Source organism: Sapajus apella, unplaced genomic scaffold, assembly GCF_009761245.1.
Source record: "Sapajus apella isolate SASKATOON/1434 unplaced genomic scaffold, GSC_monkey_1.0 scaffold13, whole genome shotgun sequence".
Classification (NCBI taxonomy): domain Eukaryota; kingdom Metazoa; phylum Chordata; class Mammalia; order Primates; family Cebidae; genus Sapajus; species Sapajus apella.
In genome coordinates this window covers 3991407-4019191 of record NW_022436953.1, presented here as the reverse complement: position 1 = coordinate 4019191, position 27785 = coordinate 3991407, and the positions used below count along the sequence as shown (strand labels likewise).

At 43.3% G+C, this 27785-nt stretch overlaps 1 protein-coding gene and 1 long non-coding RNA gene across 2 annotated transcripts; one reads left to right on the top strand and one right to left on the bottom strand.

Moving 5' to 3' along the window:
• Positions 1–1525: 1525 nt before the first annotated feature.
• Positions 1526–27104, bottom strand: WNT8B (Wnt family member 8B). The gene is made up of 6 exons (XM_032281304.1): positions 26612–27104; positions 6145–6178; positions 5247–5385; positions 4087–4212; positions 3174–3316; positions 1526–2959 (listed from the first exon to the last, which is right to left on the bottom strand). The coding sequence occupies exons 1-6, from the start codon at positions 26677–26679 to the stop codon at positions 2414–2416; spliced, it is 1056 nt and encodes a 351-aa protein (XP_032137195.1). The 5' UTR covers positions 26680–27104; the 3' UTR covers positions 1526–2413.
• Positions 24183–26055, top strand: LOC116553798. The gene is made up of 3 exons (XR_004269914.1): positions 24183–24315; positions 25190–25301; positions 25721–26055. It is a non-coding gene; the product is annotated as an uncharacterized LOC116553798 (long non-coding RNA).
• Positions 27105–27785: the final 681 nt, after the last annotated feature.

Below are 27785 nucleotides of genomic sequence, written 5' to 3'. Positions count from 1 at the left end.
TGGTGGCTCATACCTGTAATCCCAGCACTTTGGGAGGCCAAGATGGGTAGATCACGAGGTGAAGAGATCGAGACCATCCTGGCCAATATGACGAAACCCCATCTCTACTAAAAATGCAAAAATTAGCTGGGTATAGTGGTGTGCACCTGTGGTCCCAGCTACTCGGGAAGCTGAGGCAGGAGAATCCCTTGAACCTGGGAGGAGGTGGTTGCAGTGAGCTGAGATCACACCACTGCACTCCAGCCTGGCGACAGAGCAAGACTCCGTCTCAAAAACAAAAACCAAAAGCAAAAAACAACAACCTACGAGATAATGTTCTGGCAACATGATATAGAGTGCTGACCTAGAGTTACCAAATAGGAAGCACAGTACTACTCTTGCTTTTATGCTAAGAGACTTCCTGAGAATGCAGCTTCACTTTACAACATTGTACTTTTAAATTTCCTAGCTGCCTTGCCAAACTCTTCGTGTACATTATTAAGTAATCCTGCAAAGTGGGACAGGTAGGTTAGTATATACTGCTGTTGAAGGAGGAAAGGCGAGTTGGGAGATTCAGGAGGCCCAGATAAAAGCGGAGGGAAGACGTGAAGGGCCTTTTGCTGATAGAGCTGGAAATGAAGCACTAGGAACACCTGAAAGGAAGTGTATCCCCTGCTCAAGAAGGAGAGACTCTCTCCTCAGTGATAGTAAGACCAGAAGGTGTGAGTGAGACCAGGTGCTTGGGATCTGACCTGGCCATTGCCTCAGTTTGGAATACAGGAGCCCTTCCACTCTTACAGGTGAGCCCCTAGAGTCTTGACTTTTGTTACCTGCAACCAGCCACACCGCTTTCTCCTACTCTGAGAGAGGAAGGCTCAGGCTGTCTAGCTTCTGACCAGTTCTGCTCCAGAAGAGCTGCCCAGTCCAGACCCGGGACTGTCCTAGGGCAAGAAAGCTGGCTGGGAAGCTCCTTGGGTTACAGATGGTCTGTCAGGGATTGGTTCTTCCCTCCCCAAGGACTTGCTCTGTTTCATAAACAAGTCCCTGCTGTACTCCTCTCTGAGAATAAAACCAGAAGACTCAGGTACCACAAGCAGCAAGCTCATGGCTATTGAGTGAATGTATTAGATTTATATAGATGATTTACTAATCCTTGGCAGATTAGCCTCAATCCAGGTAACTACTTGGGCCACCAGGGAAGTGAGGCTCCAGAGAGGATGGTATCCTGCCAAGATAGGAGGGAGGAGAGAGCCTAAGATTGTATCTGTTACAACATCCCACTCCAATATCCTCAAGAATAAGTGCACTACCTAGAAAAAGCACACATGTCACAACGACTACAATAAATTAGAGTTCAAGGTGCTGACCTTCCCATTAGCAACAGTTTCATTGCAGGAAGTTTACTCATCGAAGGAAGATATCCAGTGCTTTGAATCCTGCCTATTTGAGAACCAGATTGGATTAGTGAGAAGGAAGGGTCTCAGTTTCTCATTCTTATGACCTGCCTCTAGAGGTGCTGACCAGGATCTGAACAGGAAATCTTTATTTACCTCACTCTTGGCTCAGAGGAACAAAGATCCTTTGGGGAAGAAGTAGAGTTGGTTGTTAGAAGGAAGTAGGTCAGGAGCAGGGAGAAGTACCTTTAAAGGGTAGGAAATGACTGTACTCTGCCCTTAACATAGTTCCTAGACCTTTGGGGTCTGTATCTGGAGTCCTGTGGGTGATTGTCCAGGCAGGTCATTGCCCCACTAGTAAAGTCCATTCATTACATGGTATCACAAGGATGAGTAGCACCCTTGGTGTTTGAGTAATCACTCCAGGGCTCCCTCTCCTCCATCTTCAACCTCTGCCTCAAGGAACCAACCCCAAAGACGTGGTTTTCCCAGGCCGGTTTCCTCAGTTTCTTTTCAGGAAAGGAAAGGAAAGGGAGAAGAGGAGAGAAAGCATTCAAGATTCCTGGAGAGTCTGTGTCAGCAGGTAGGGGAGGAGCTCTGCAGAAGAGAGGTGCAGCAGTGGGTGAGCCGTGGTAGCATACAGTGGGCAAAAGGGCAAAGCCGTGGCTTTACCTGGGCCCTGCGTGTCTGAGAAGGGCTCTTCCAGTGCCTAAGGCTTGATAGGCCGGGTCAGGCATTTGGGCTGCTAGGAGAGGGGAGGAGGAACGCCTATTGTCATCCTAATCCAAGGAAGATCCTTAGCTCAAGGTCTGAGTTCTCAGTCGCAGGTGTGGCTGCCAGGAGGATTCAGACAGAGCTCTAGATAGAGCACAGAGGAACTGGAACAGGTTGGAAAGTGGCAAGCTTCGGAGAAATTGCAGTCTCCCTCTCAAGATGCCTAGGTCTGGGAGTGTTGGGCTCCCCATTCCCTAGCTTTCGCAGTTACCGGGGTCTCTAAAAGAAGCCAAGAACCAGTGGGGAAAAGGGGGCAGAGAAAACCCTTAGGGTTTTCTCCCGGGCTTGTGCGCAGCGCCCCTCCGCGGCCGCTCCACGCGGCTACAGAAATACTTGGTGACCTTCCGGCGGCACTGCTCGCAGCGGACTGCGCAGCACCAGTGGAACTTGCAGTTGCAGCTGGACACAGTCTCCGCCCGGCGCTCCTCCACGGCCAGCCCGCAGTCCCCGCAGAGCCGGCGGCAGCTGCGCCGTTCCCAGCGACCCAGGGCTCGCCCGCGCTTCAGGCACTCTCGGCCTTCGGTGCCCAGCAGCCCTAGAGTTTTGTTCTCCAAGCAGTAGTCCGGGGAGTCCTCCAGGTGCACCAGCTCCCGGGTGGAGATGGAGCGAAAGGTGTCGGCGATAGCGCCGCGGCTGGCCGCGCTGTTGCTGGCACCCTGCAGCAGGTCCACCTTGAGTGCCGCGTGGTACTTCTCCTTCAGGTGCGCGCCCACCTCGCGGAACTCGGGCAGCTGCAGCCAACAGGTCTGCGTGGTGCAGCTGCCAGACACGCCGTGGCACTTGCACGTGCGTTTCATGGTGCCCTTCACCGCCTGGGGAGAGAGCTAGGAGTGAGAGGCCCGGGATTAAGCACGAGGCGAGCTTCTGCCCCTACGGGAGTTGGGAGGAGTCTAGTTAGTCTACTGAGACAGCCCACTTGGTACCTCATTTTGCCAATCTTTTAAATGAACTGAAGAGTTGTCCGCACCTGGCGCTGGTAGTGAATGGAGCCAGCAGCTGCCTATTCCCAAGGGCTGCGTGACTCACCTTGCGGCCAGCTTCGTTGTTGTGCAGGTTCATGGCTGCCCGTGCATCCTGTCCTGTTTCCAGGGCATCGACAAACTGCTTGGAAATCGTCTCTCCGAAGCCCACATTGTCACTGCAGCCTCCCCACAGCCAGCCTTGGCCCCCTGGAAAAGTGCAGCGGAAGGACAGGTCATTGAACAAGCTAGCGCAGAGCCTCCTGGGCTGCTGTTTTTAATTGGGATGGGGTTAGGGGGATAGGAGAGGATTAAGACTGGGCGAGTGCCATGTACCCAGATCAGCGGCCGTCTAGATTTGTTTTTGCCACCTTTTCACGCCCACTTCCAGGTTCAGCCAATCCCCTGCTTAGGGCTCAATGACGTATGTAGTTGCCGAGTGGATTCTCAGCAAGGTGCCAGTACACTCCTCTGCCAACAGTGCCTCTTCCCATGGGCAGAGGGTGCATCTGCTCTGCTGGTGATTGAAGTCCAGAAGCGACAAAATGGTCCCGAAAAGATGAGGAAAATGCAAGCATTGAGGGCAAAAGGGGCACAATTGAAATATGGAACAACGATATCGGAAACTGGTCGAGAGGGCACAGGGGATTGAAGAGGGCACCGGAGCTAAAGAATAGAAAGTAGACCGAGATAGGCAACATGGAAGGAAGTTCCCCTGCATTTGAGAGAAGGAATCCCTGAGTGTTGTTTCTTTATAATTATGCTTAAATTAAGGGAACTACTCAATGGAAAAAGAAGGTCCTAAGCTACATTTAACCTGGCTTGTCATTTTAGGGTTTTGGATCAAACTCATTCACACATCTTCCACATGATTTTCTTCATATTTAGAAGAATACAGCCCTTCTTCACCCCCATCAGGCTTTTCATCCGTTATGTGAATTGAACTGGCCTATGCTACCCATCCCCACATGACTACTCACCCAGTTGCCCATTGCGGGAGTCATCACAGCCACAGTTATCAAAATCTCCAAGGCTGCAGTTTCTAGTTAGGGTGTACATGACTCCAGCAGAACTGATGGCATGCACAAATGCTGTCTCCCGATTAGCTGGCAGGAACCAAAAATCCAGAGTTAGAGGGAGGGGTTGCAGCCCAAAGAAATATCAGTCATGCTACCTTTCTTTAATAACCATCATTATAGCCTCTTTTCCCAGCTCCATCCTATTTCCCCATCTTTATTTTTTTTTTAACTTTCACTTTTTGCAGGGATAGGGTCTCACTATGTTGCCCAGGCTTGTCTTGAACTCCAGGCTCAAATAGTTTTTCTACCTCATCCTCCCAAAGAACCTGGGATTACAGGCTTGAGCCACTGTGCCTGGCCTCATCTTTATAGTGTCTCTTACCCTCTTCCATGGTCTGCTTCACCCCTGGCCTTAGCCCTACTCTTCTCCTCTCCTGTCTTTTCAGGACACACATTTTATGACCAGGTGGCTAGGGTACTGTTGACACACATGACTGTAAATGAGTTGGGTGGGAAAGAGCCTAAGGAAGAAATGGGGAGGGAGATGAATCTGAAGGCTAGGTTGTAAAGAACCCATCCCCACTTTCTCCTGGAACACTAGGGTCTACGAGTCCCTAAAGAGTGGCCCATGCCACTGAATCCCCTGGTCACATGGCCAGGGACTATCCCTTAGGCTCTAACCTGTAGCCAAGGGGTCCAGTGGCATGGCCACTCTTTATCTTCTCCATGGGAATCGGGTCTCCAAGTCAGTCTCCACTTGCCCAGTACCTCTGCTAAGGAAGGGGCTAAGAGGAATGAGGAATTATGACCCCTGCCTACCTCCTGATGTAACTTATATTGTGAGGTGACCTTTAGCCAACTGGGAGGCCAAGAATGGTATGAGAAGGGAGTAAGGCAAGATCCATTTGTTGAGCAATGATAGTGTTAAGAAAGAAAGAAAAAAAAAACTCTACAGGTGGGAAAAAGGAGGTAGAAAAGGAAAAGAGAAGATTCCAGAGATGGAGATGACCTAAGAGAAGAGAGCAGGTGAGGAATAAGGGTGTCAAGGAGGGAAGGGACTATCCCTAGGACTCTAACCTGTGACCAGGGGGTCCAGGAGCTGTAGACGAAGCTTTTCTTACCACTGCGAAGCCCGCCATAGCTGGACAGCTGCAGGGCTCTCTCAGGGCAGTTCCAGCGGTCCCAGGCAAACTGATACTTGCATTCTTCAATACCACTCTGGGCACCAGCTGCCACACTGCTGGAATAAATCAGGTAAGCCTGTAGGGACATAGGGGTAAAAATCCAGACTGAACTTAGGAGGCATTTACCCTAAACTGACCAAACCCTTCTCTTCCTGCTCACTCTCTCATTCCTCCAAAAGAATGACAGAGTAAGCACTTAAATATGCTTTCTCATTTGACATCACAGATAAGCTGTGAAATAGGCACTATTTTGTAGTTCAGGAAACCGAGGCTCAGAGAGTGAGGTAAAGTAATTTGCCCAAAGTCCCAGAGCTAGCAAATGGCAGAACTAGAAATGAAACTCAGTTTTATGGGACCCTATTCCCTGTTATCCTTTATTCACTATACTATGCTGCCTCTCCAAAATGAGCCCGAATCACATAATTCATGAAATTTAAGCAGTTCTCATTGCATGACCATCTTTGAAAACAATATTTTGGAACTGAAAATGCCATGAATGTAAAGATCATGAGTACAATTCCAGCATTTGACCCTGAGAAGGACACGTGACTTTGCAGCCTGACAGCTGTAAAAGGCTGTTGTTGATTTTTATGGCTCTGAAAATTCTAGCCATCAATTCAGAATTAGTGCTCCTGAGTTCTTATCTCAGCTCTGACAGTGGTTTGCTATGTGGTTTTAGATGTGTCCCTAACACTCTCTGGGTCTCAGTTTTTCTATCTCTAATATATACAGCATAATAAAAGATGTGGATATAATGAAAAATCTACATTTATCATCTTTAGTCAACAGGCTAAGATTAGCGACATCCATATCAATTAAAGCAATTTGTTCTTACCTTAGGACCAGTCATCAGGAAATTGTTCATTGACCTATAAGAGAAAAACAAAACAAAACAAAAAACAGAATATAATGCAGAGACACCAACTTGTTTCTGCTTCCAAGAGTGTTAAGAATTATTTCAGCAAATGTAATAGGAAGAAAGGGAAGCTAGTTTTACCCAGGAAACACTGCATTACAAACCTAGTAAAGATAATTTACGGCCAGGTGCGGTGGCTCATGCCTGTATTCCCAGCACTTTGGGAAGCCAAGGTGGGCGGATCCCTTGAGGTCAGGAGTTCGAGACCAGCCTGGCCAACATGGCAAAAACCCGTCTCCGCTAAAAATACAAAAATTAGCGGGGGAGCATGGTAGCAGCCACCTGTAGTCCCAGCTACTCGGGAGGCTGAGGCATGAGAATCACTTGAACCCGGGAGGTGGAGGTTGCAGTGAGCCGAGATTGCACCACTGCACTCCAGCATGGACGACAGAGAGAGATTCTGTCTCAAAAACAAAAACAAAAATGAACTTGCCATATGACTTAGCAGTTGCACTCTTGGGCATTTATCCCAGAGAAATGAAGACTTATTTTCGCTCAGAAATTTGTACCGGGATGCTCATAGCCACTTTATTCATAGTAGTCAAAAACTGAAAACTACCCAATGTCTTTCAAAGGGTGAATGGTTTAAAAAGCTGTGGTACATGGTCAGGCGCTGTGACTTACGCCTGTAATCCCAGCACTTTGGGCAGCCAAGGTGGGCGGATCACCAGAACAGGAGTTCGAGACCAGCCTGGCCAACATGGTGAAACCCTGTCTCTACTAAAAATACAAAAATACTATGAAGTCTAGCAAAACTAAGACCTACTTTTTAAAGCTTGATAGGCAACGTTAAGTCAACTGAAAAGAACCACTGCTCGATCAGGTATAGCAGTACCAGCAAAACACAAAAATAAAATTCAGAATGACTTAAAATAATTCACAGTTTCCAAAACCATTTAGAAATGAGGTTTGGGGATGAATTTCTGATCCTTAAAGACATGTTAGAGGAGTCAGCCAGGCCCTTTGCCTTGGGGAAAGGGGACTGAGCTTTTCCAACTCAACACTTTTTATGTTAGGAATAACATTCACAGCTTTTGGACATTACCAAGCCTGACAGAGGTAGTTCCCATTTTCTATAAGACAAAAATTATCGGGAAAGAAAACAACAAAACAAATTGAGTGACAAAGAAAAAGCTTTGCCATAGCCATGACGCGTCTTCCTGTGAAAGGAGTATAAGCCAGAACTACAGGGAGCGATAGAGATTCTGGAGAATTCTTTCCTAAAAGATCCTGCAATATGCAAAGATTTGTATGATGCCCTGGTCTAGCCCAACTGATCAACGAACGAGTCTTAATTGAGGACCTGTCGTGGAACAACACTATAGGCCTTATTTGAACTTTTTTGTTAATTTGTTTTGTTTCGTTTTTTTGAGATGGAGTCTCGCTCTGTCTTGCCCAGGCTGGAGTGCAGTGGTGCAATTGCTGCTCACTGCAGACTCCACCTCTTAGGACTTGTGATTTGTTTGTTCATTTGTTTGTTTTTTGAGACGGAGTCTTGCTCTGTCTTGCCCAGACTGGAGTGCAGTGGCACAATCTTGGCTCACTGCAGCCTCTGCCTGCTGGGTTCAGGTGATTCTCCTGTCTTGGACTGCCAAGTAGCTGGGATTACAGGCGTGTGCCACCAAACCCAGCTAATTTTGTGTTTTCAGTAGAGACAGGGTTTTGCCATGTTGACCAGGTTGGTCTTGAACTCTTGACCTCAGGCCCACCTCAGCCTCCCAAAGTGCTGGGATTATAGGCATGAGCCACTGTGCCCCACCAACCTGTGTTGTTAACCTCCAAGTTATTTGCAGATATATTTGAACCTTGAAAAGACTTGGCCGGGTGCCATGGCTCACACCTGTAATCCCAGCACTTTGGGAGGCCAAGGCAGGCCAATCTCAGGGTCAGGAGTTCAAGACCAGCCTGACCAACATAGAGAAACCCCATCTCTACTAAAGATAGAAAAATTAGCCAGGTATGGTGGTGCACACCTGTAATTCCAGCTATTCAGGAGGCTGAGGCAAGAGAATTACCTGAACCTGGTAGGCAGAGGTTGCAGTGAGCCAAGATCACACCACTGCACTCTAGCCTGGGCGACAGACAGAGGAACTCCTTCTCAAAAAAAGAAAGAAAAGAATAAAGAAAAGGCTGTCCTGTGGTGAGTACCAAAGGAGGAGGGTCTTGTTCTTGGTCAGTGAGACAAGGGCGTGATGTCCTTTTGTAGGTAAAATATAGATTGCATAAAACATAGTGAGTGTGTGTTGTGAGAAGATGCAAAGAGAACCAAAAAGGAAGGAATTTAAGTGTTTGTATGGGTGCCACCTAGGGATAGTTATGTGATTAAAGGAAAGATGCTAATGAACATTGAAGATACAAAATTTTTTGAAGATACAAATTTTGTTTAACAAATGGAGGCTGCTATACAGACAGAACATGGTAAAACCAGTATACTCCCAGATGGAGGTACAGGCTTCCCATGTCCCATGAGGTTGTACAGATGCCGATGCTATTACCCAGATTCAGGACCATTCAAAGGCTTTATGCCTTCCTGAACCCTCCCCACTCTTCTCAGACCTCTGCTTGAACTCTAGACTTGCATATCCAACCATATATTGGCATCTCTCCTTCAGTGTTTAACACACATCTCAAACTTTGCATGTCCAAAGCTGAACTCCTGATCCTCACTGCCACCACCCAAGCCTACCCCTTCTGTAGTCTTCCCCATCTTCTCCATCTAAGTAAAGGACTGTTCCCCCTAGTTATTCAGACAAAAATCATAAAGAGTCACCTTATTTTTAATTTTTATTTTTTGTGACCGAGTCTTGCTCTGTCACACAGGCTAGAGTACAGTGGCGCAGTCTTGGTTCATTACAACATCTGCCTCCCCAGTTCAAGCAATTCTTGTGCCTCGGCCTCTCAAGAAGCTGGGATTACAGGCATGCACTACCACACCTGTCTAATTTTTGTATTTTTAGTAGAGATAGGGTTTGGCCATGTTGGCCAGGCTGGTCTCAAACTTCTGACCTCAAGCAAGCCGCCCGCCTTGGCCTCCCAAAGCGCTGGGATTACAGGCATGAGCCACTGTGCCAAGCCAAGAGTCATCTTTGACTCCTTTCTTTCTCTCACATCCTGCTTCAGTCTGTCCTCAAGTCCTGCCAGCTCCAGCTCAAAATATACCCAGCATCCAACCAGTCCTCAGCACCTTCGCTGCCCTCACCCTGGCTCAAGCTGTCCTCTCTTGTCTGGATTATAGTGAAAGCCGACTGATTGATCTCCTTGCTTCCGCCTTTGTTCTCCCAAATTCTGTTCTTAAAATGAGTGGTCCATTTAAAGAGTAATACCTTTAAAATACAAATTGAATGTTGCCACTTTCTGCCCAAAATCCTCTAATAATTTCCTATTTCACACCAAGAAGAAGTTAATTCTTACCGTGGTTTATAAGCCCTTCACAATCTGGCCTCCAGTTACAGCTCTGACCTGACCTCCTCCTGTTTTCCCCTCGCTGCTCTTCGCCCGCTGTGCTGGTCTCCTTGTTGTTCCTCTCACCCACAGGGCACTCTCCAGCCTTGAGGGCATTGCACTGACTGTTCTCTGTTCCTGGAATCCTGGAATGCTTTGGACTCAGTTGTCTACAAGCTTGTTCATTCACCTACCTCAGCCGTTTAATCACATGTGTCCTTCTCCCTGAGCCCTCCCTTCATCATCCTATTTAAAATTGCAACTCCAACTCCCCATCCCCTTTCTCTGCTTATGAACACTGTATGCTTTATGTATTCATTTATTCACTGTTTGCCTCCTCCTACTGGGCTATAAGCGCCATTAAGGCAAGTTGTGTTGTTGTCAGTTGGACTATTTTGTTCACCAAGTATTACCAGTGCCTTGAACAGTGCCTGGCAATAATAAGCATTTAATAATGTTTATTAAATGTTTATTAAATATATTTTAGCCTGAGTGCAGTGGCTTACGCCTGTAATCCCAGCACTTTGGGAGGCCGAGGCGGGTGGATAACCTGAGGTTGGGAGTTCGAGACCAGCCTGACCAACATGGAGAAACCCCATCTCTAGTAAAAATACAAAATTAGCTGGGTGTAGTGGTGTGCACCTGTAATCCCAACTTGGGAGGCTGAGGCAGGAGAATCACTTGAACCTGGGAGGCGGAGGTTGCAGTGAGCAGAGATTGCACCACTGCACTCCATCCTGGGCAACAGGAGTGAAACTCCATCTCAAAAATATAGATATAGATATAGATATAGATGTGTGTGTGTATATTTTAATGTTTGTTGAATGAATGAATGCAGGAACCCACATTTGGGGTGGGACTAGGAAGAAATATCATCTGAGGAAACTCTAAAGGAGCAGCTATCTAGAGAGAGAGGGGGGGACCTCCTCATTCATGCCCATGGTTCTAACCATCTTGATTAAGTGATTAATCAAGTGATCAATCCTTAACTTCAGCCCTAACTTCTTTATTAAGATTCGGAGCTGCATTTCCACGTGAAACCTAGATTTCTCTACTGGGAATATTTCCAGTTGTGAAGATGATTTATCTAAAAGCTAACTTATCTTTCCTACCAAACTAGCTACTTCTTCTCACTTGATTTATTATTTTTTTAATTAATGGAACCACCATTTTGCCAAGTCTCTACCAACTTGCTCTCATCATCCAATCAGTTACCAAATGTATAGTCTTCAGCTAGACCAATCTTCTGAAAGACTGATTCTGATGTCATTCTTCTGCTCAAGAATCTTCCACAGCTTTCCAACTTTTGGTACTCAAGACCCTCCATAATCTGATTATATAACCTTTCCAGTCTCATTTCCCATTAAATATCCCTACCTGTCCAATCCTCTAGTCAAGCTGAATCAGTTGCTATTCCTGAGCACCTATGCCTTCATGCCTCTATGCCTTTGTTCAGCTGTTCTGTTAAATCTCACTGTTAGTATTTGCAGCCAGTGGCGCTAGGACAACTGGATACACACATACAAAATGATGATGGATTGTTATTGCACAACATATATTTATTTAGCATTACAACCACCCCATCCCCTTTAATTAACTCAAAATGTATCATATCATAGACCTAAAGTAACTGCAAAAACTGTAAAACTCTTAGAACAAAGGATGCATGTACATTTTTGTGATGTGAGGTTTGGCAGTGGTTTTGTAGATAGCATAAGAAAAGCGCAAGTGACAAAGCATAGATAAATTGAACTTCTTCAAAATTGAAAACATTTGCACTTCAAAAAACACCATCAAGATAGCAAAAAGATAACTCACAGAATGGGAGAAAATATTTGCAATGCACATGTTTGATAAGGAGTTAATATACAAAATATATAGATGACTTCTAAAACTCAACCACAGCAAAACTTGATTAAAAAATCAGCAAGGGGCTGCGCGTGGTGGCTCATGCCTGTAATCCCAGCACTCTGGGAGGCTAAAGCAGGCAGATCACTGGAAGTGAGGAGTTTAAGGCCAGCCTGGGCAAGGTGGTGAAACCCTGTCTCCACCAAAAAATACAAGAATTAGCTGGGTGTGGTGGCATACACCTGTAGTCCCCAGCTACTCGGGAAGCTGAGGCAGGAGAATGGCTTGAACCCAGAAGGCGGAGGTTGCAGTGAGCCAAGAGTGCACCACTAAACTCCAGCCTGGGCAACAGAGCAAGACTCTGTCCTAATCAATCAATCAGTTTTTTAAAAAAATCAGTAAGGGACTTGAATAGATATTTCCTCAAAGAAGATATGCAAGCAGCCAATAGGCACATGAAAAGATGCACACTATCTTTTTGGAGTGATTAAAATGTTCTAAAATGGTTTCTGGTGAGAGTTGCACAAATCCATGAATTGGCTAAAAAAAATTAGTGATTTGTATACTTTTAAAGAGTGCCTTTTATGGTACGTAGATTATACCTCAATAAAGCTCTTATTTAAAAATCTCACTTATTCTTGAATAAGTACTGGTGCAAAAGCCACAACCAGCACGTCTTGAAGTCTCACAGCAAGTTTTCTCTGTTTCCTGTTAAGGTTTCCCTTTCCTCCCTTGTACTTGACTGGAAGTATGGGCTGCCTTAGTTTTATCTCTGTATACCCTCCAGCTCCTAATCTAGTACTTTGGGCATGTAAGTGCCTGTAAAAGTGAATTCAATAAAAGGATTTTGAACTCAAAAAGATAGATCATCAGATGCAACAGAGAATCTAAGGAGAAAAAGAACTGCAAAAAGATTTTGAGGAATATAAGAAGTCTGTGGCAAGCCAGTGCTCCCACTAATTTTTTAATGTCGTGAGCAGATGACTGCACTACATTAGCACATGATCATACTACGAGAGTAACAGGCAGCAAACACGGAGCGTGTGTACACAGTGGTTAGTGCTCTAATCAAACCTTTAGCAGGGTCAGTCTGACACTCTTAGTGCTATGTATAATTGTTATTGTGCTTCATGGTAATTAGGTATAAGTGGTGAGCAAGTTACATAAATAACTGGTTAGTTGTGCTTTTACACTAGCAAGTAAAAATTGTATCATTGTTTCTTCTTGTGTTAGTCCTCCAGTATACGTGTGTGTATACACTGATATATAAAGTTTAACCATATCATGTAGTAATAGCTAGCATTTGTCAAGTATGTGAGGAACTCTTCTAAGTGCTTTACCCATATCATCTTTTTAAATTTTTATAGCAACTCCGTGGGGTGGGTACTATACTTTTCATTGAGTGTTTATTTTGTGCACTCCAAGTACATTTATTTATTTATTTATTTAGAGACTCTGGCTCTGTAGTCCAGGCTGGAATACAGTGCCCTGACCTTGGCTCACTGCAGCCTCGACCTACCAGACTCAAGCAATCTTCCCACCTCAGCCTCCAAGTAGCTGGGACTACAGGCACATGCCACCATGCCCAGCTAATTTTTGTACTTTTTAGTAGTGACAGGGTTTCATCATGTTGGCCAGGCTAGTCTCGAACTCCTGACCTCAATTCATCCACCCACCTCGACCTCCCAAAGTGCTGGAATGACAGGGGTGAGCCAACACACATGGCATATTTTTATTTTGTATTTTTTTGTAGAAATGGGGTCCGTTGTGTTGCCAGGACTGACCAAGTGCTTTTAAAAGTGTTTTACATATTTTAAGTTTATATAATTATCGCAATTTTATGAGGTAGAAACTATTATATCTTCCATTTCACAGAAACAGAGACTGAAGCGTTAGAGTGGTCAGCCAGCCTCACACAGCTAGTTAAGTGGTAAGGCCAGGATTGGATCGCTGGCAGTCCTACTGTGGAGCATGTACTCTACCTGCTGTTCTTTTCTGCAGCCCGCATTTTCTTTGCTCTCATTCCCAGTGACTAATCCAGGAGTCCTAATTCCTGAAAAATTCTTCATAAGTATTTCTGAGAGGGCTAAGCAATCTTTTGCACACACTCGTGAATACACCCAGTTAACTGTCACATTGTCTCTGCTATTTTTTTTATCTTTTCATTGTATTAGCCTTCGCTTCTGTGTCCACAAAACAACCACATCTGCCAGGGCACAGGCTCTGCTTTCTTATTTATTTATTTATTTAGAGATAGAGTCTTACTCTGTCACCCAGGCTGGAGTGCAGCGGCGTGACCTCAGCTCACTGCAACTTCTGACTCCCTGGTTCAAGTGATTCTCCTTCCCCAGCCTCCCGAATAGCCGGGATTACAGGTGTGCATCACCACACTCAGCTAATTTTTGTATCTTTAGTAGAGACAGGGTTTCACCATCTTGGCCACGATGGTCTTGATCTCAGGACTTTGTGATCCACCTGCCTCGGCCTCCCAAAGGTCTGGGATCACAGGCGTGAACCGCCACGCCCGGCTTAGGCTCTGCTTTATCTGGGTAGCATCACATCTGCTGGGCACGTTTTCCAGGGATTGTTCCTGCTCACACTGGGTTCTATGTATAGAAGAGTAGGGATCAACAAATACTAAAGGACACTGTACACAGAGGTGGGAAGGGGACACCGTGTGTGGCTTAATGACAGGGTTGTGTTCTGAGAAATGTGTCTTCAGGTGATTTTGTCACTGTGCAAACATCATAGAATGTGCTTATACAAACCGAGATGGCTAGCCTACTACACACCCATGCTATATGGTATACCTATTGCTCCTAGGCTACAAACCTGTACAGCATGTTATTGTACTGACTACTGTGGGCAATTATAACATAATGGTAAGTATTGGTGTATCTAAACAAAACATAGGCTGGGCGTGGTGGCTCATACCTGTAATCCCAGCACTTTGGGAGGCTGAGGCAGGTGTATCACCTGAGGTTGGGAGTTCGAGACCAGCCTGGTCAACATGGTGAAACCCCGTCTCTACTAAAATACAAAAATTAGCCAGTCGTGGTAGCGCTTGCCTGTAGCCCCAGCTACTCGAGAGGCTGAGGCAGGAGAATTCCTTGAACCCGGAAGGCAAAGGTTGCAGTGATCCAGGATTGCACCCACTGTACTCCAGTCTGGCAACAGAGCCAGACTCTGTCTCAAACAAACAAACAAACAAAAATATTTTAAATGGTGTGTATTTCTATAGGACACTCACTATGAATGGAGCTTGCTGAAATGGAAGTTGCTGTGGGTGAGTCAGTGAGTGAGGGAGTTAATGTGAAACTATAGGACATTACTGTAGATGACTGAAGACTTCATAAGCACTGTACACCTCTGCTGAGCTATGTTTATTTTTGAAATTTCCTCAATAATAACCTTAGCTTGCTGTAACTTTTTTACTTTGTAAACTTTTAAATTTTTTAAACTTTTTGACTCTCTTAATAATACTTAGCTTAAAACACAAATATATTGTACAGCTGTACAAAAATATTTTCTTTCTTTATATCCTTATTCTTTAAGCTTTTTTCTATTAATGTTTTTACCTTTTAACCTTTTTTATTACAAACCAAGACACACACACATTGGCCTCGGCCTGCACAGGGTCAGGATCACCAATACCACTGTCTTCCACCTCCACATCTTGTCCCACTGGAAGGTCTTTGAGGGCAATAACACACACGACGCTGTCATCTCCTCTGCTAATGTTTTTTTCTGAATAACTCCTGAAAGGCCTGCCTGAGGCTGTTTTACAGTTAGCTTTTTTTCTTTTCATACATAGAAAGAGGATACTCTAAAATAACAATGGAAGAGTATAATGTAGCAAGCACATAAACCAGTAACATCATTTATTATCAAGTATTGTGAACTATATATAATTATATGTGCTATGTTTTTATACAACTGGCAAAGCAGTAAGTTCATTTACACCAGCATCATCACAAATACGTGAGTAATGTGTTGAGCTGTGAAGTTCAGATGGCTACCATGTCACTAAGCGATAGGAACTCTTCAGCTCCATTATAATCTTATGGGACCACTGTCATATATGCGATTCACCATCGACCAAAGTGTCACTATGCAGTGCATGACTGTCTATAAAAGCTCTCTGGTCTGGGCATGGTGGCTCATGCCTGTAATTCCAGCATTTTGGGAGACTGAGTGGTCGGATCACTTGAGGTCAGGAGTTCAAGACCAGCCTAGCCTGCATGGTAAAACCCGTCTCTACTAAAAATACAAAAATTAGTGGTGTGGTGGCATGCATCTGTAATCACAGCTACTTGGGAGGCTGAGGCTGGAGAATCACTTGAACCCAGGAGGCAGAGGTTGCAATGAGCCGAGGTTGTGCCACTGAGCTCTTTGTACATTCTGCTCATTTTTTCTGTAAACTTAAGTCTGCTCTAAAAAATGGATCTGTTAATTTTTTTTTTTAAAGAAAGAACAAATGTCTTTTGACCCCCTTTAGAGTTTTCCTTTTCCACTTAGGTATCAAAACAGTCACTTGTGTAAAAGGGTCTTATAGAGTTTTAGTAAAATATATATTTTTAAAGTTTGGCTTATAGCACCCCCTCCTAGTAAACCTCCCACCCACTTTGTTGGTCTGTAACCAGGGGGCTTGGTAACAAATTCGAGTGACAAGCTTCATTGCTGGAACTTCTCAGTTCTCTTCCTTAAGAGCAAATGCACTCTCGGGAAGATTCCATAGTCACTCATTTAGATAAACTTCTAGGGCCTGTGTCCCTACCCATTCTCCTGATGTAGCCAGCTATGCTGAATACAGCTGGTGCGCCCAAAGGGTGGTCTTTTCAAAGAGTGCCAAGCTTGCAAAGAAATGAGAGATTTTTTCTTAAGTATTAAATTGTCTCTCTAGTGTTGTGTTGATACACTTTCCATGCTCAGCCTTCAGGGACCTCATATTGAAAGTGCCTTGCTCCCCTAGGAGCCGTGTGCATTGGCCGTGGCACTCTGGCCATTGCAGACTCAACTATCCTGGACTTCTTCCATCCCTCTAATGACCCTCTGGAGAAAAAGCACCAGTGCACTTTCTGATTACCTTGAGAGCTTGCAGTTTCCGTTGACTTAAAAGCAAATAAGGGGACTAGGATCTGGCCAGATAAGCAGATAATTCCTCAGTAAGACTCTGACAGAAGCTAGCCCTATTGCTGTCTCCAGGCACCTAAAGGGGGTGACTTTGGTGAGAGCATCTTCCCCAGAATTGTCCCTGGCCTTACTGTAATTCTCAGTGGTGAGGGGTGTAACAACCACACCCCACCAACTCCCATTAGCTGTTGGGTGGCTGTACTGCCTGACCTAGATTGGACTGAATTTTCTCCCTACCCTACTCCCATCTCGTGGTATCTTTTTTTTTTTTTTTTTTTTTAGTATTTCGCTCTGTTGCCCAGGCTACATCTCAGCTTACTGCAACCTCTGCCTCCCAGGTTCAAGCAACTCTTGTGCTTCAGCTTCCCAAGTAGCTGAGACTATGCAGGTTGTGCACCACCATGCTCAGCTAATTTTTGTATTTTTAGCAGAGATAGGGTTTTGCCATATTGTTCAGGCTGGTTTTTGAGCTCCTGACCTCAAGCAGTCTGCCCACTTTGGCCTCCTAAAGTGCTGGGATTACAGGGGTGGCCACTGCACCTGGCCTCATAGTATCTGTCTTGCTTTAGTGTTCTGTTAGAGGTGTTTCATCAGTCTAGGACAGTAGAGTACAAATGTAGATTGCATGAGAATCCTCTTGGGGAGTTTATTGCACATGCAGACTTCTGGGACCCAGCTCCAGTGACTCTTGTTCAGTGTTAGTTGTAAGAGAGGAGGGCGAATGAGTGGTAGAGAGCTGCATGCCCAGGTTCCCAAGATGGTTATACTACGGGTAGTCCTCACTTGAGAAACACCGGGCCAGAGGGAGAACAGGGAGATGCTTGCAAGCATCTAATACCTAAGTAATAATTTGAGGGGCTGGGAGACTTAGATTATTTCTACAGTCTTCTGGAAAATGGCTCTCCAACTGCAACATTCTCTTTTTTTGTATCTGGGTGACGTGTCTTCTGGTTTTGGTAGTTCTCAAAGCTTTCATTGCCTGGAAGGGCTGGACCTCTAACTGCACTGATCATTAGTCAGGGGTCTATTTCCTTCTTTGTAGTTTTTCTTTGTGTTACAGTGTTTCCAACAATTACTGCTGACTTGCTTGTGCACACCTTTCCATACTAGGAATCAACTATTTGCCGGGGGTAGGGGGGCAATCTGCCCATAAGGATTCCAAGTCTTTGCCTGGGGCTATCTGTCACTACCTCCACTCACAGAAGCCTTTAAGGCCACAGCTGTTATCTTACATTCTTAGACCTCCTGTGCATGCTTGTCACCAATCCTGAAGAAAGCAACTCACTCTTAGGTCTATCCTTTTTCCTATAAGCTTCTAAGGCTCATGCTTCTCCCAAGCTGATTTTCCAACAGTAAGAATATGGGAAAGCAATCATCCCCCCTCCTTCTGAGCGCTCACAATAATGTCTCACTGTAAGTAGCATCTGCTGTCACTTGATCCCACCTAGGCTGGTGGTCAAACTGCATCCTTCTGTCCCTGCCTTCCCTACCTCCTCTAATATAAACACTTACAAAGAAATTCTTTCTCCTTCCTTTTAATGTGTGTCTTGGTCCTTGCTATTCTCCTTGCTGAATATCTTTTCCTAGCTGTTAAAAACCATCCATGGATACAGATACATTAGTTAGTTGTGAGGCTGCAGGTAATGTCCAAAGCAGAGCCCTGCAGATTTTTTGTCATTTTCTGTTGCTTCACTGCTCAGGGATCTTCTAACCTTGCAACACGTCAGTGGCTGTAATCTAGCCACAATTAAAAACTTTTTCATTTAGGGCACTATAGCTCCTCAAACACGCATGTTTTTCTGCATTATGTGGCTTCTCCCCTGGGTAGCTTTGCCTTCTGAATTGCCTAGTCCATAATCTGCCTGATCCACAGTAAAACTTTTTCCTAGGAAGCTGGGACAGGAGGGGAGGGACTTCAGATTAACCCAAATACAAATGCCACAGCTTCTCTTTTAGCTCTTGGATAGCCTCCAAGCTTCTTTTGTTTATTTGTGTGCTTAGGCTGTTTTTTTTTTTTTTTTAATTGTTTGTTTATCTAACATTCACTATCCATAGATACACACACATTCATAGAAAGAGCCCTTCTTTACCTGTTACCATCTGAAGAAGTTTACATTATTTTATGACCTTAGGAAGTTCACAGAAAATTGCAAGTTTCCATTCTCTGTCTAGTATATCTCATTGTAGACAAGGGGTTTAAACCAGTAACCAATTCACACGTTTAAACAGTTTCTTCCTTTTTGGGGGCTGTTCTCCAAACTAGCAGAGCCCACAAAATGGTTTCTACCACATCACATTGTATGGTTTGCAGTTTCACAGTCATGGTCAGAACACATGCCTGATTCTGCATAGCCCATGCCACAGAGGGGCACTGGACCAGAGTGCCAGGTACCATGCCATGCCACATTTAGACATACATCTCCCTTTGCACGACGAGGCCAAATGTGTGTGCTGGACTTCCTCTCCCCTTAGCAACAGCGTTCTTTCCCAGTAAGCTCCTCAGCCTTATGCAGCACTTCTTGCAGGCCAGTCCCATGAGTGTGCCAGGTATGTCTCAATGCATTTGAATCCCAGTGGTTTATGTAGCTTGGATTTAAGTTAGGGTTTTCCTGTTTTTTAAAAAAAACTAAGCTTCTGGCCAGGCGTGGTAGCTCATGCCTGTAATCCTAGCGCTTTGGGGAGTTGAGGTCGGCAGATCACCTGAGGTCAGGAGTTTGAGACCAGTCTGCCCAACATGGAGAAACCCCATCTCTACTAAAAATATAACAATTAACCAGGTGTGGTGGTGGGCACCTGTAATCCCAGCTGCTTGGGAGGCTGAGGCAGGAGAATCGCTTGAACCCAGGAGGTGGAGACTGCAGTGAGCCAAGACTGTGCCACTGCACTCCAGCCTGCTGAAAGAGCAAAACTCCATCTCAAAAGAGTACAGGGTTAAAGGCTAAGGGGAGGGTATGGAGTAGGGAAGCTGCCTGGAGCTATAGATGGAAGGTGCTCCAGTGATAGCAGCTTTCTCTTAGAAAGTTCTGACATTAGCTTTTCACTCCGTAGAACTCTCAAGATGCCTTGGGCTGGAAAGAGCCCAAAGATAGCTCTTCTGAGTGAGTTTCCATGTGACTGTCTCTGTTCCACAGCTTCTGACCTATAGAACACATGTGAACGGCACACACAAAGGCATGTTCACGTGTGCGCACACACACACAATTACATGGAAAGTAGGAATTACAAATAACCGTGAAATAATATCCCATTGGTCCCAGATTTTCTTCGCTACCCTTATCTGATCATCCCTGAGGGTATTTGAACTAGGAACTATTCACTATACAATTTGAGAGAGTTGAGTTTAAAATGCAAATTATTTTTCAAGGGTGAAAAGCATGACTAATTCTTACCCCTTCTAAAGTATTGAAATCAAACTTTCCTGTTTAACTAGGGAAAGGGATTAGGAGGTAGAAGTTACAAGGTATCTGAAGTCTTGAAGAGAAGTACTTAGACTTTCAAAGACAAATTTCCTCCTACTTAAAAATGTGTCAAGAGGGAACAAAGCTGGTATCAGTGGAGGGATCTATTTCAGTAGGGCAATAGAACACAAGCCAGACTGCAGAGAGTGAAGAGCTAGGAGCGGCTAGTGCTGACTTGTTGTAGGAGGATGGCATTGAAAGAAAAAAGAGAAATGATTGCAGTGGTGACTGGGAACAAAGGAAGGTCTCTTTCTTTCCTTCCCTCCTTCCTTCCTTCCTTCCTATCTTTCTTTCTCTCTCTCTCTCTCTCCTCCCTTCCTTCCTTCCCTTCCTCCCTCCCTCCCTCCTTTCTTTCTTTCTTTTGTTCTTTCTTTTCTTTTTTTCGAGGAGTTTCGCTCTTGTTGCCCAGATTGGAAGGTTGGAGTACAATAGCATAATCTCAGCTCACTGCAACCTCTGCCTCCCGGGTTCAAGCGACTCTCCTGCCTCATTCTCCCTAGTAGCTGGGATTATAGGCAGATGTCATGACAGCCAGCTAATTTTTTGTATTTTTAGTAGAGACAGGGTTTCGCTATGTTAGTCAAGGCTGGTTTTGAACTCCTGACCTCAGGTGATCCGCCCGCCTTGGCCTCTCAAACTGCTGGGATTACAGGTGTGAGCCAGTGCACCTGGCGAAAGGTATTTTTCCAGATGAGTATAGAAAGAAACATTCAGGAATGTGTAGCTTTTGGTCATATTCCCCTATCTAGTCCATCTTTTTCTTCAAAGGGAGTTCAGCCCTGTAAATCATTCTAACAATGTTTTTTGTAAATGTGAATTTTTTATATAATAATTCAGTGCCCTAAAATATGAAAAGACAAAACAAGTCTTGCAAGCCAATTGTCCCACAGGACAAGTCTGTACTGTGGATCTTTGCGAAAGCAGCTCAGGCAGATTCCTTCAGACGTGAATCACAAATGTTCAGGGGGTCATCTTTTCCACTGCAACTGATATGTCATTTGTATTTTGGGATATTTTATAGAGGGATAGGATATCTTCGCTGTCCTCATTTCCTTCTTTCTTTGTGTATTGTAGCAAGCCCTGCTGAGAAACACTAAGCTACAGAAAATCACGTCAGCACTTAGCATCTAAATGAGGACTGCGGAGGGGATAAGCTATACTCAGGCTCCTTTCCTTAGTCTCTAAGTGATAGCTGCTAAGAACAGCTCAAGCCACCGTTCCCAGAAAGCCTGAGATCACAGGAACTTTTTCTGCAGTCATGATTGAGGCAGAGAATTCTGTTTTGTTTTCTGATCTTGTTGCCTTGGTCCCTGCAGTATAGACTTTAGAAAATATTTATGTTTTGCATTGATGGATACAATACCAGTTTATATCAGTATCGGGAAGGTAGGTCTACATGGTAACTCTCAGAATTATCCTGTAAAACAACTAGGTGAACAGTTTAAGGTTGGAAAATTGACAGGTTTTGGCACTTTAGTGCCATTTTTACCGCTTAATGGAATTAAATCCAAACAGATGGTAAAATGGTCTCTCCACAATCTGATCCAACCATCAATTTCTACTGTCTTCGCTAACCAGCTACAGATCCAATAGAAATAAACTCAAACATGCATTTGAATGACTTACTCCCTTTTGCTAGTTTGTATTCTTGATTTTCTCCCAAGGACAATGGGAGAAATGTACAATGTTCCCCAAACTTCATTTTAATTAGTGGCCTGGATCTCTCAGACACAGGATAGATAATCCTTTTGCTATCACTCTTCTTCCTATTTTGAACCATGGTAGTTTGGAAGGTTTAGACTAAGAGACATATACGCAATTAAAAATACCACAGAGAGTATAGATGAAATCAGATTGGTCAGAGATTGATAACTGTTGAAGCTGAGTAATTAGAGTTTGTTATATATGCTGAAAAAACATGTTTTTTGAAAACCTTTGAAAAAACATGTTTTTCCCATAATATTAAAATTTTAAAACAAACCCCATTATGCTGAAAAGCAATAACCTCCAGAATCCGGGCTCCACCAGATGCCTTGGACTAAGGTGAGGAAATGCGACACGGGATAATGTGGACAATCTCCTGGTTCACTATTTAGTATCCTAGATATCGATAAGGAAGGGAACCTTCAAAGTGTGTATGATAAACCTAAAGAAACTGAGTACAGGAAAAGGATTGAAATTCATAGCAGCAAAAGGTAATTGCAGTTTTGAATGAAGGGGAAATTCCTTCTAAAGTAGGATGGTGTAAGTTTGGCCTGGAGAGTATAAGAATTTCATCTACAGAGCTGCATAGAAAGACTGACCTATTGGCCCTCATATCGGGTCTTACTGGGACTACTGGAATATAGCCCCATAATGTGCCAGTACCGTAGGCTGCTGAAGTTGCAAAAACAGCCTAGTTTTTAAAAGCGAGTTTGGACTGGTCAGATGATGGTGAATTTAAATGATCCCCTTATGATCTGATTTTCTCTGGGCTTTGAGAAAACTCTAACCTAAGAAGCATACAGAGAAATGAAATGATCAATAACAGGGGCTTACAATAAAGATTGAGAAAAACAAACCATAAAAGTTTAGCTTATACTGAGACTGAAGCGTCTACCCAAAGTGGATGGTAGTTTCCGTTGAGAGGTCCTGGGAGTGCAGATATATTTCAAGTGGGAGGCAATGGGGAATGTTATTTATGTGACCCAAGCTCAGTGTTTCCCCCGGCTGTTAACCCAGCCTGATCTTTTACCGAGTGAAAAAAAAAAAATCCACTTTCTGAAAAATAAAGATTTATCCTAAGAAAAATTATATTGACCTTGTTTTCTAAGCCATATGAATTCTCCCCCACTTTTCCAATGAAAATAGACAAGCGTCACTAGAGCCCAGAAAAAAGGAATTTTATTAATAGTCGTAAGACATAATAGTATTATCCAATATAGAGCAGCATTAAACCAATTTTCCCAGTTGGAAAAAAGAAAAGAAAAAAGAAATATCTTTCCATGGAAGAGAGAGGGTTTGGATTCAAACTTCTTTTCGTCTGGTCCTTTTTCAATGCCCCATTTGTCACTATGAAATATCACACAAAGGGGATCCTTCTTTGTGTCATATTGTTATCCACGGAAAACTAAAACAAAGATGCATCTTAGAGCATCCTTCTTGTCCACAAACTGGTTTCATAAGAAGAGCTGTAATGAAGTGTCTTTTCCCAGAACCCTCACAGCCTTTGTTGTTATTAATAATTATAAGAGTTATTGTCTTTCATGACAAGAGAAATAGAGATTCTGGAAGGAAACGCATAGGGCTCAAGTTGTGGAGGCCATCAACAAGAAAACGGAATTCTCAAAGCCCTCAGGCCTTCCTACTGTGCAGCTGCTGATCTAGCCCACCTCAGAGCTACTCCACAAATCCCAGCTTTTTTTAATGGATCAGGAACTTTTTTTTTTTTAATGAACCAGGGATGCTTTTAAATTACTCTTTTGTAGTGTCATATTTTTTTTTCAGATTCCAAAGCAGCTCCTCACACCTTACCTTCTTTTCTCTCTCTCTCTCTCTTTTTTTTTTCTTTCTTACACCTTACTTTTTATTTCTCTGATTTTGGAGATTCCCAGCCTCTTTAAGGATGAAAATCTGCTCCTATCGTGACAGTTTTAGTGGATCCTCGCTTGATCATATTCGGCTTTTTTGTATTTGTTAGTAGGAAAAACTCAACATGGCAAAAACTTATGACAGAACCCCCGTATAAATTCAGTAATTTTAAAATGAGTTTGTATTTTATTGTTCATAATATACACCTAAAAGTAGTAGCACATAATGTGGAGAACAGTAATTTCAGCTTTACACAATGCTTGGTGAGAATATGGATTCAAAGACCCTTCTCCAATAACTGATTCCTTCGCCAATCAGGAATCCCACATGTCATCATCAGATGAGATTTCAAGAGCCATAGAAAGGTTACTCTAAAACATAAATATAGAGGACCAAAAGATAATGTTTTTCAAAAGCTGCCTTAAAATCCAAAGATTTTAGACAAATTCTTTTCCTACTGCAGAAGAGAAATGGACTCTGTTTTAAATTCCTGCTGCAAACCTTTGGAAAGAAGTAGAGGTGGTAACTTCTGTTGAAGAATGAGAGCAGAGCTACAGTTTACTTCTTTGTCCAAGGGCATCCTTCTGATTTGGTGGTGACAGACTTAGGTGGGGAGAGAGCAAGAAATGAACAGAACTGGGTAAGACCCAGTGTCATTATGAGATAACATTTGGAGTAAAATGGGGCCGACCAGCTAAGGTAAAACACTTTCTAGGCCTGCTCATTCCAGATAATTAAGTGTATTGGAAGGAAAATCAAATTGGTTCCTCTCTGACCACCATTATAATCACCGTCATCTGCTTGGCTTATCCTGCATTCTCATTCTCTTTCTTTGGAGCCATAAGGATTAAGATAAATAAATTCAAAGGAAAGAATTTTCTCAAGTTACTAAAAGACAGTTCTCCTCCGAAGTGTCCCAACTATAAAAAATTGTGGCAAATACTTTTCAAAAAACTTATCTTGTACTAATTTACCTAGTAAAACTGTATATGATAGGGGAATCTCATCATTATTCTCTCCTTTTCAAGCCTAGGAATTTCTGTTGATGGACTTTTTTAGACAGTAATTTCAGGCAGGCCTACAACTGAACAGCCAAGCAGAAATTGTGGTTCTCCATTTGTTAAATGCTTTCGAGGTCCTTACATAAAAGGTTCATAATGAAGTATTAAGAGAAGCATTTCAAAGGCTTTGGTTGGTCAAATTTCTCTGCATGGCATAAAGGGGAAGACGACCTTATGCAAAGCCCTGATAGTTTCATTAGAAGCATAATCAAGATTTAACGTGAAATTTAAAAGTGACTTTTCAAATGCCACCACAGATTCTTGATGAAGCACAAATGTTTAATTTAAATTGGGGCTTATAGGAAAAAGCAATTAAAATCTAATTGTATTATACAGGAGATTTGTACATTTTCTCCTCAAAGTCAGGCAAGGGGAGGAGGGGTTCTTAAACCCTGTTTTTTAAATTAGAACTTTCTTTCACATCTCTTTTTTCTTTTTTCTTTTTGAATCCAGACACTTGAATTTGGACAGACAAACAACCCAGCCACCTTTCAGTGTGGCTGTGTCAGTATCGGAATGAAATGAACATGACCCCCTCCTGCAGGGAAGGGAACACACAGTAAAGGTATTTTTTATAGAACAATTCACACCGCCCTGGTGACTAGGAAAAGGAATCTCGTGTTTCTCTTTTGCTGATACTGAATCAGCTGAAGAATACCATGAACATCAGTAGAAATGCTCTGAAATAGTCTCCTCTCCCTTTTGTCTTTTTGTTCTTATGAGAGGGAGAGAAGAGAGACTTTTTTTTTTGAAAGTTGAAATATTTAATTAAAATGCCAATTAAAAATGGACTAATTGGTGATTCTGCTTATAATTAGAAATGTTGCAAATTATTGTATTAACTTGCAAATAGTTTTATGAAGTTGGCATACTTATCAACATTCCAATAAAGATGGCTACACTCATTTATGATAAAAATATATTTTCAATTCTCAAAGGAAGCTTATCTCAGCAAAGAAATTTCTTTTCTTGCTTCCTCAACAGTTTGTGTAGCAATTGGATTTATATCTTGGTTAAATAGATGGTCAAAATGAGAACTGATGAAGAGAGAGACTGAGCTTATATCTGAACTGGAGAGAAACTCCAAACACCCCAGCAACCTGCGTTCTGTATGTTACTGTGTACTTGTGTATTTGCCTATGAACAGTTGCATGTATGGATAGTTTATGTGGTTTCCAAGAGATAAATGAGAATGGTGATGATATTCTTTAGCATTTGTGTTTATAATTTACAAAGTACTTCCATATACATTATCTGATTTTCTGAGCATTTAGAAATGTTTGCAAATTGAACAAATTAAATAAATTTGTTGAGACATTTATATTTCTAAAATATTTAGTTTCAAACATGTTTGTTAACCCAGTGCCCACTTCGTAGTTTACATAACATTTTTTATGTCTAGAAAAATGACAGTTTGAGCAATTACTTAGAATATCCTGAAAAAAAAAATAAAGTCAGAAAGTCCAAAGTAAGAGCTCATTAAATTTTGTCTCCAGACTTCGCCTCAAGATCAGATTCAACAAATAGAACTTGCTTTGAACTACCGTCCTTTCCACAATGCTGACATCAGGATTTGGTTAAAAAAAGGGGGGGTGGGGAACTGCTGTCCATTTCCCCCACATCACTTGGAATATTTGTGGAATAGCAATTTATAAAAATAGGAACTCCTCCTCCCGTTATTGGTCCTTTATTGGTAGGGGTCCTAAAGATTCACTAAAATCAGCCACAAATTTAGAAAGAGCCCTACTCCATAGAACAGTTTTTCCAAGGAGAGATCTCAAGCCTTCCTACATTTCTGGAAATGAAATGATCTTTACCCAACATATTACATACACTTACCTGTTCTCAGTTTCAGGTAAGAGTCCGGTTACTTACCAGCTGTGGCTGAGTTGGAGGACACAGGTGAAAAGAGAGATGTACACAGAAGGCTTTGAAAGAAACATAATCCTCTGGAGTTTAACAGCTAGAGAAAATTCTAAAAAACTGGGAGATGGATAGGCAAGATGGAGAAATATTCTCCTCAGTGGCAGTGGGATGGAATTCTCAAAGCCCAACTTCCTTGGTGTGTAAGCGATCCCAAACAGAGTTAAGGGGAGGTGAAATGGAGCTGCCAAACGTCCAAAGGAGAGATTATCTACTTAATTAAAGTTTTTTTTTTCTCCCTCTAAGACCTTCAGCCAATCAGAACTCAAGTGCCAGAGAAAGATTGAGTCAATCAAAAGAACACTCCAGGATCCTCCCAGACAAATGCAGAAGAAGGGGACCAGGAGAAAGAGGACAAAGAAAGAGGCAGGGGGAAGAGACATAGCAAATCCCCTGCACATAATCACTGCGTGGAGTCTCTTACCTCCCTCTTGCCGATCCCCTCCCACCACAACCTTCTCCCACCCATACACGCTTACACAGACACACACACACACACAAACACACACACACACACACACAGCCTGGTCCCCAAAAGGGATCCAGAAGGCACTGTGCTTTCCTGGTTGTCCTTTGTAGCACTTTGAGACTGAATTTGCATTCAGGATAGCTTTTTTCCAGAAAAAAATACACCAGGTGCAGGTGAACCTCCGCCCTCTGATTTGAGAATGTGGGGATGCAGTCCTACCATCTAGTGTATTCTCTCTCTAAGTTAAAAGGCTAGAAACTTCAGGAAGCCTGATGGTTGTTTCTTCCTTTCAACTTTTCCATCACACAATTACTTACTGCATGCCTGTTTCATTCTCGACGCTACACTAGGCATTGTGGAAATTTGTAAAAACTAAAACGTGATTTCTGCTGTAACAACATTTACAGCCTAGTAAGGTGACAATAAAAGAATGCAGTTTAATAAACTATTAAATACCTGCAAACTGCCTATATAGTGTAGACTTATTTAAGGGAGGTTTTCTGAAGAAGGTAGAATTTGAGTTTTGAAGAAGGGAAGAGATTTCAATAGGCACACAAAAGTAATCTCAAAATCCCTACTTTCTTAAACTCGGGTGGTGGAGCCAGGAGGGGACCCAGGCCCTTGCTGACACTCCCCTGGGACTGTATTCCTTCTGTT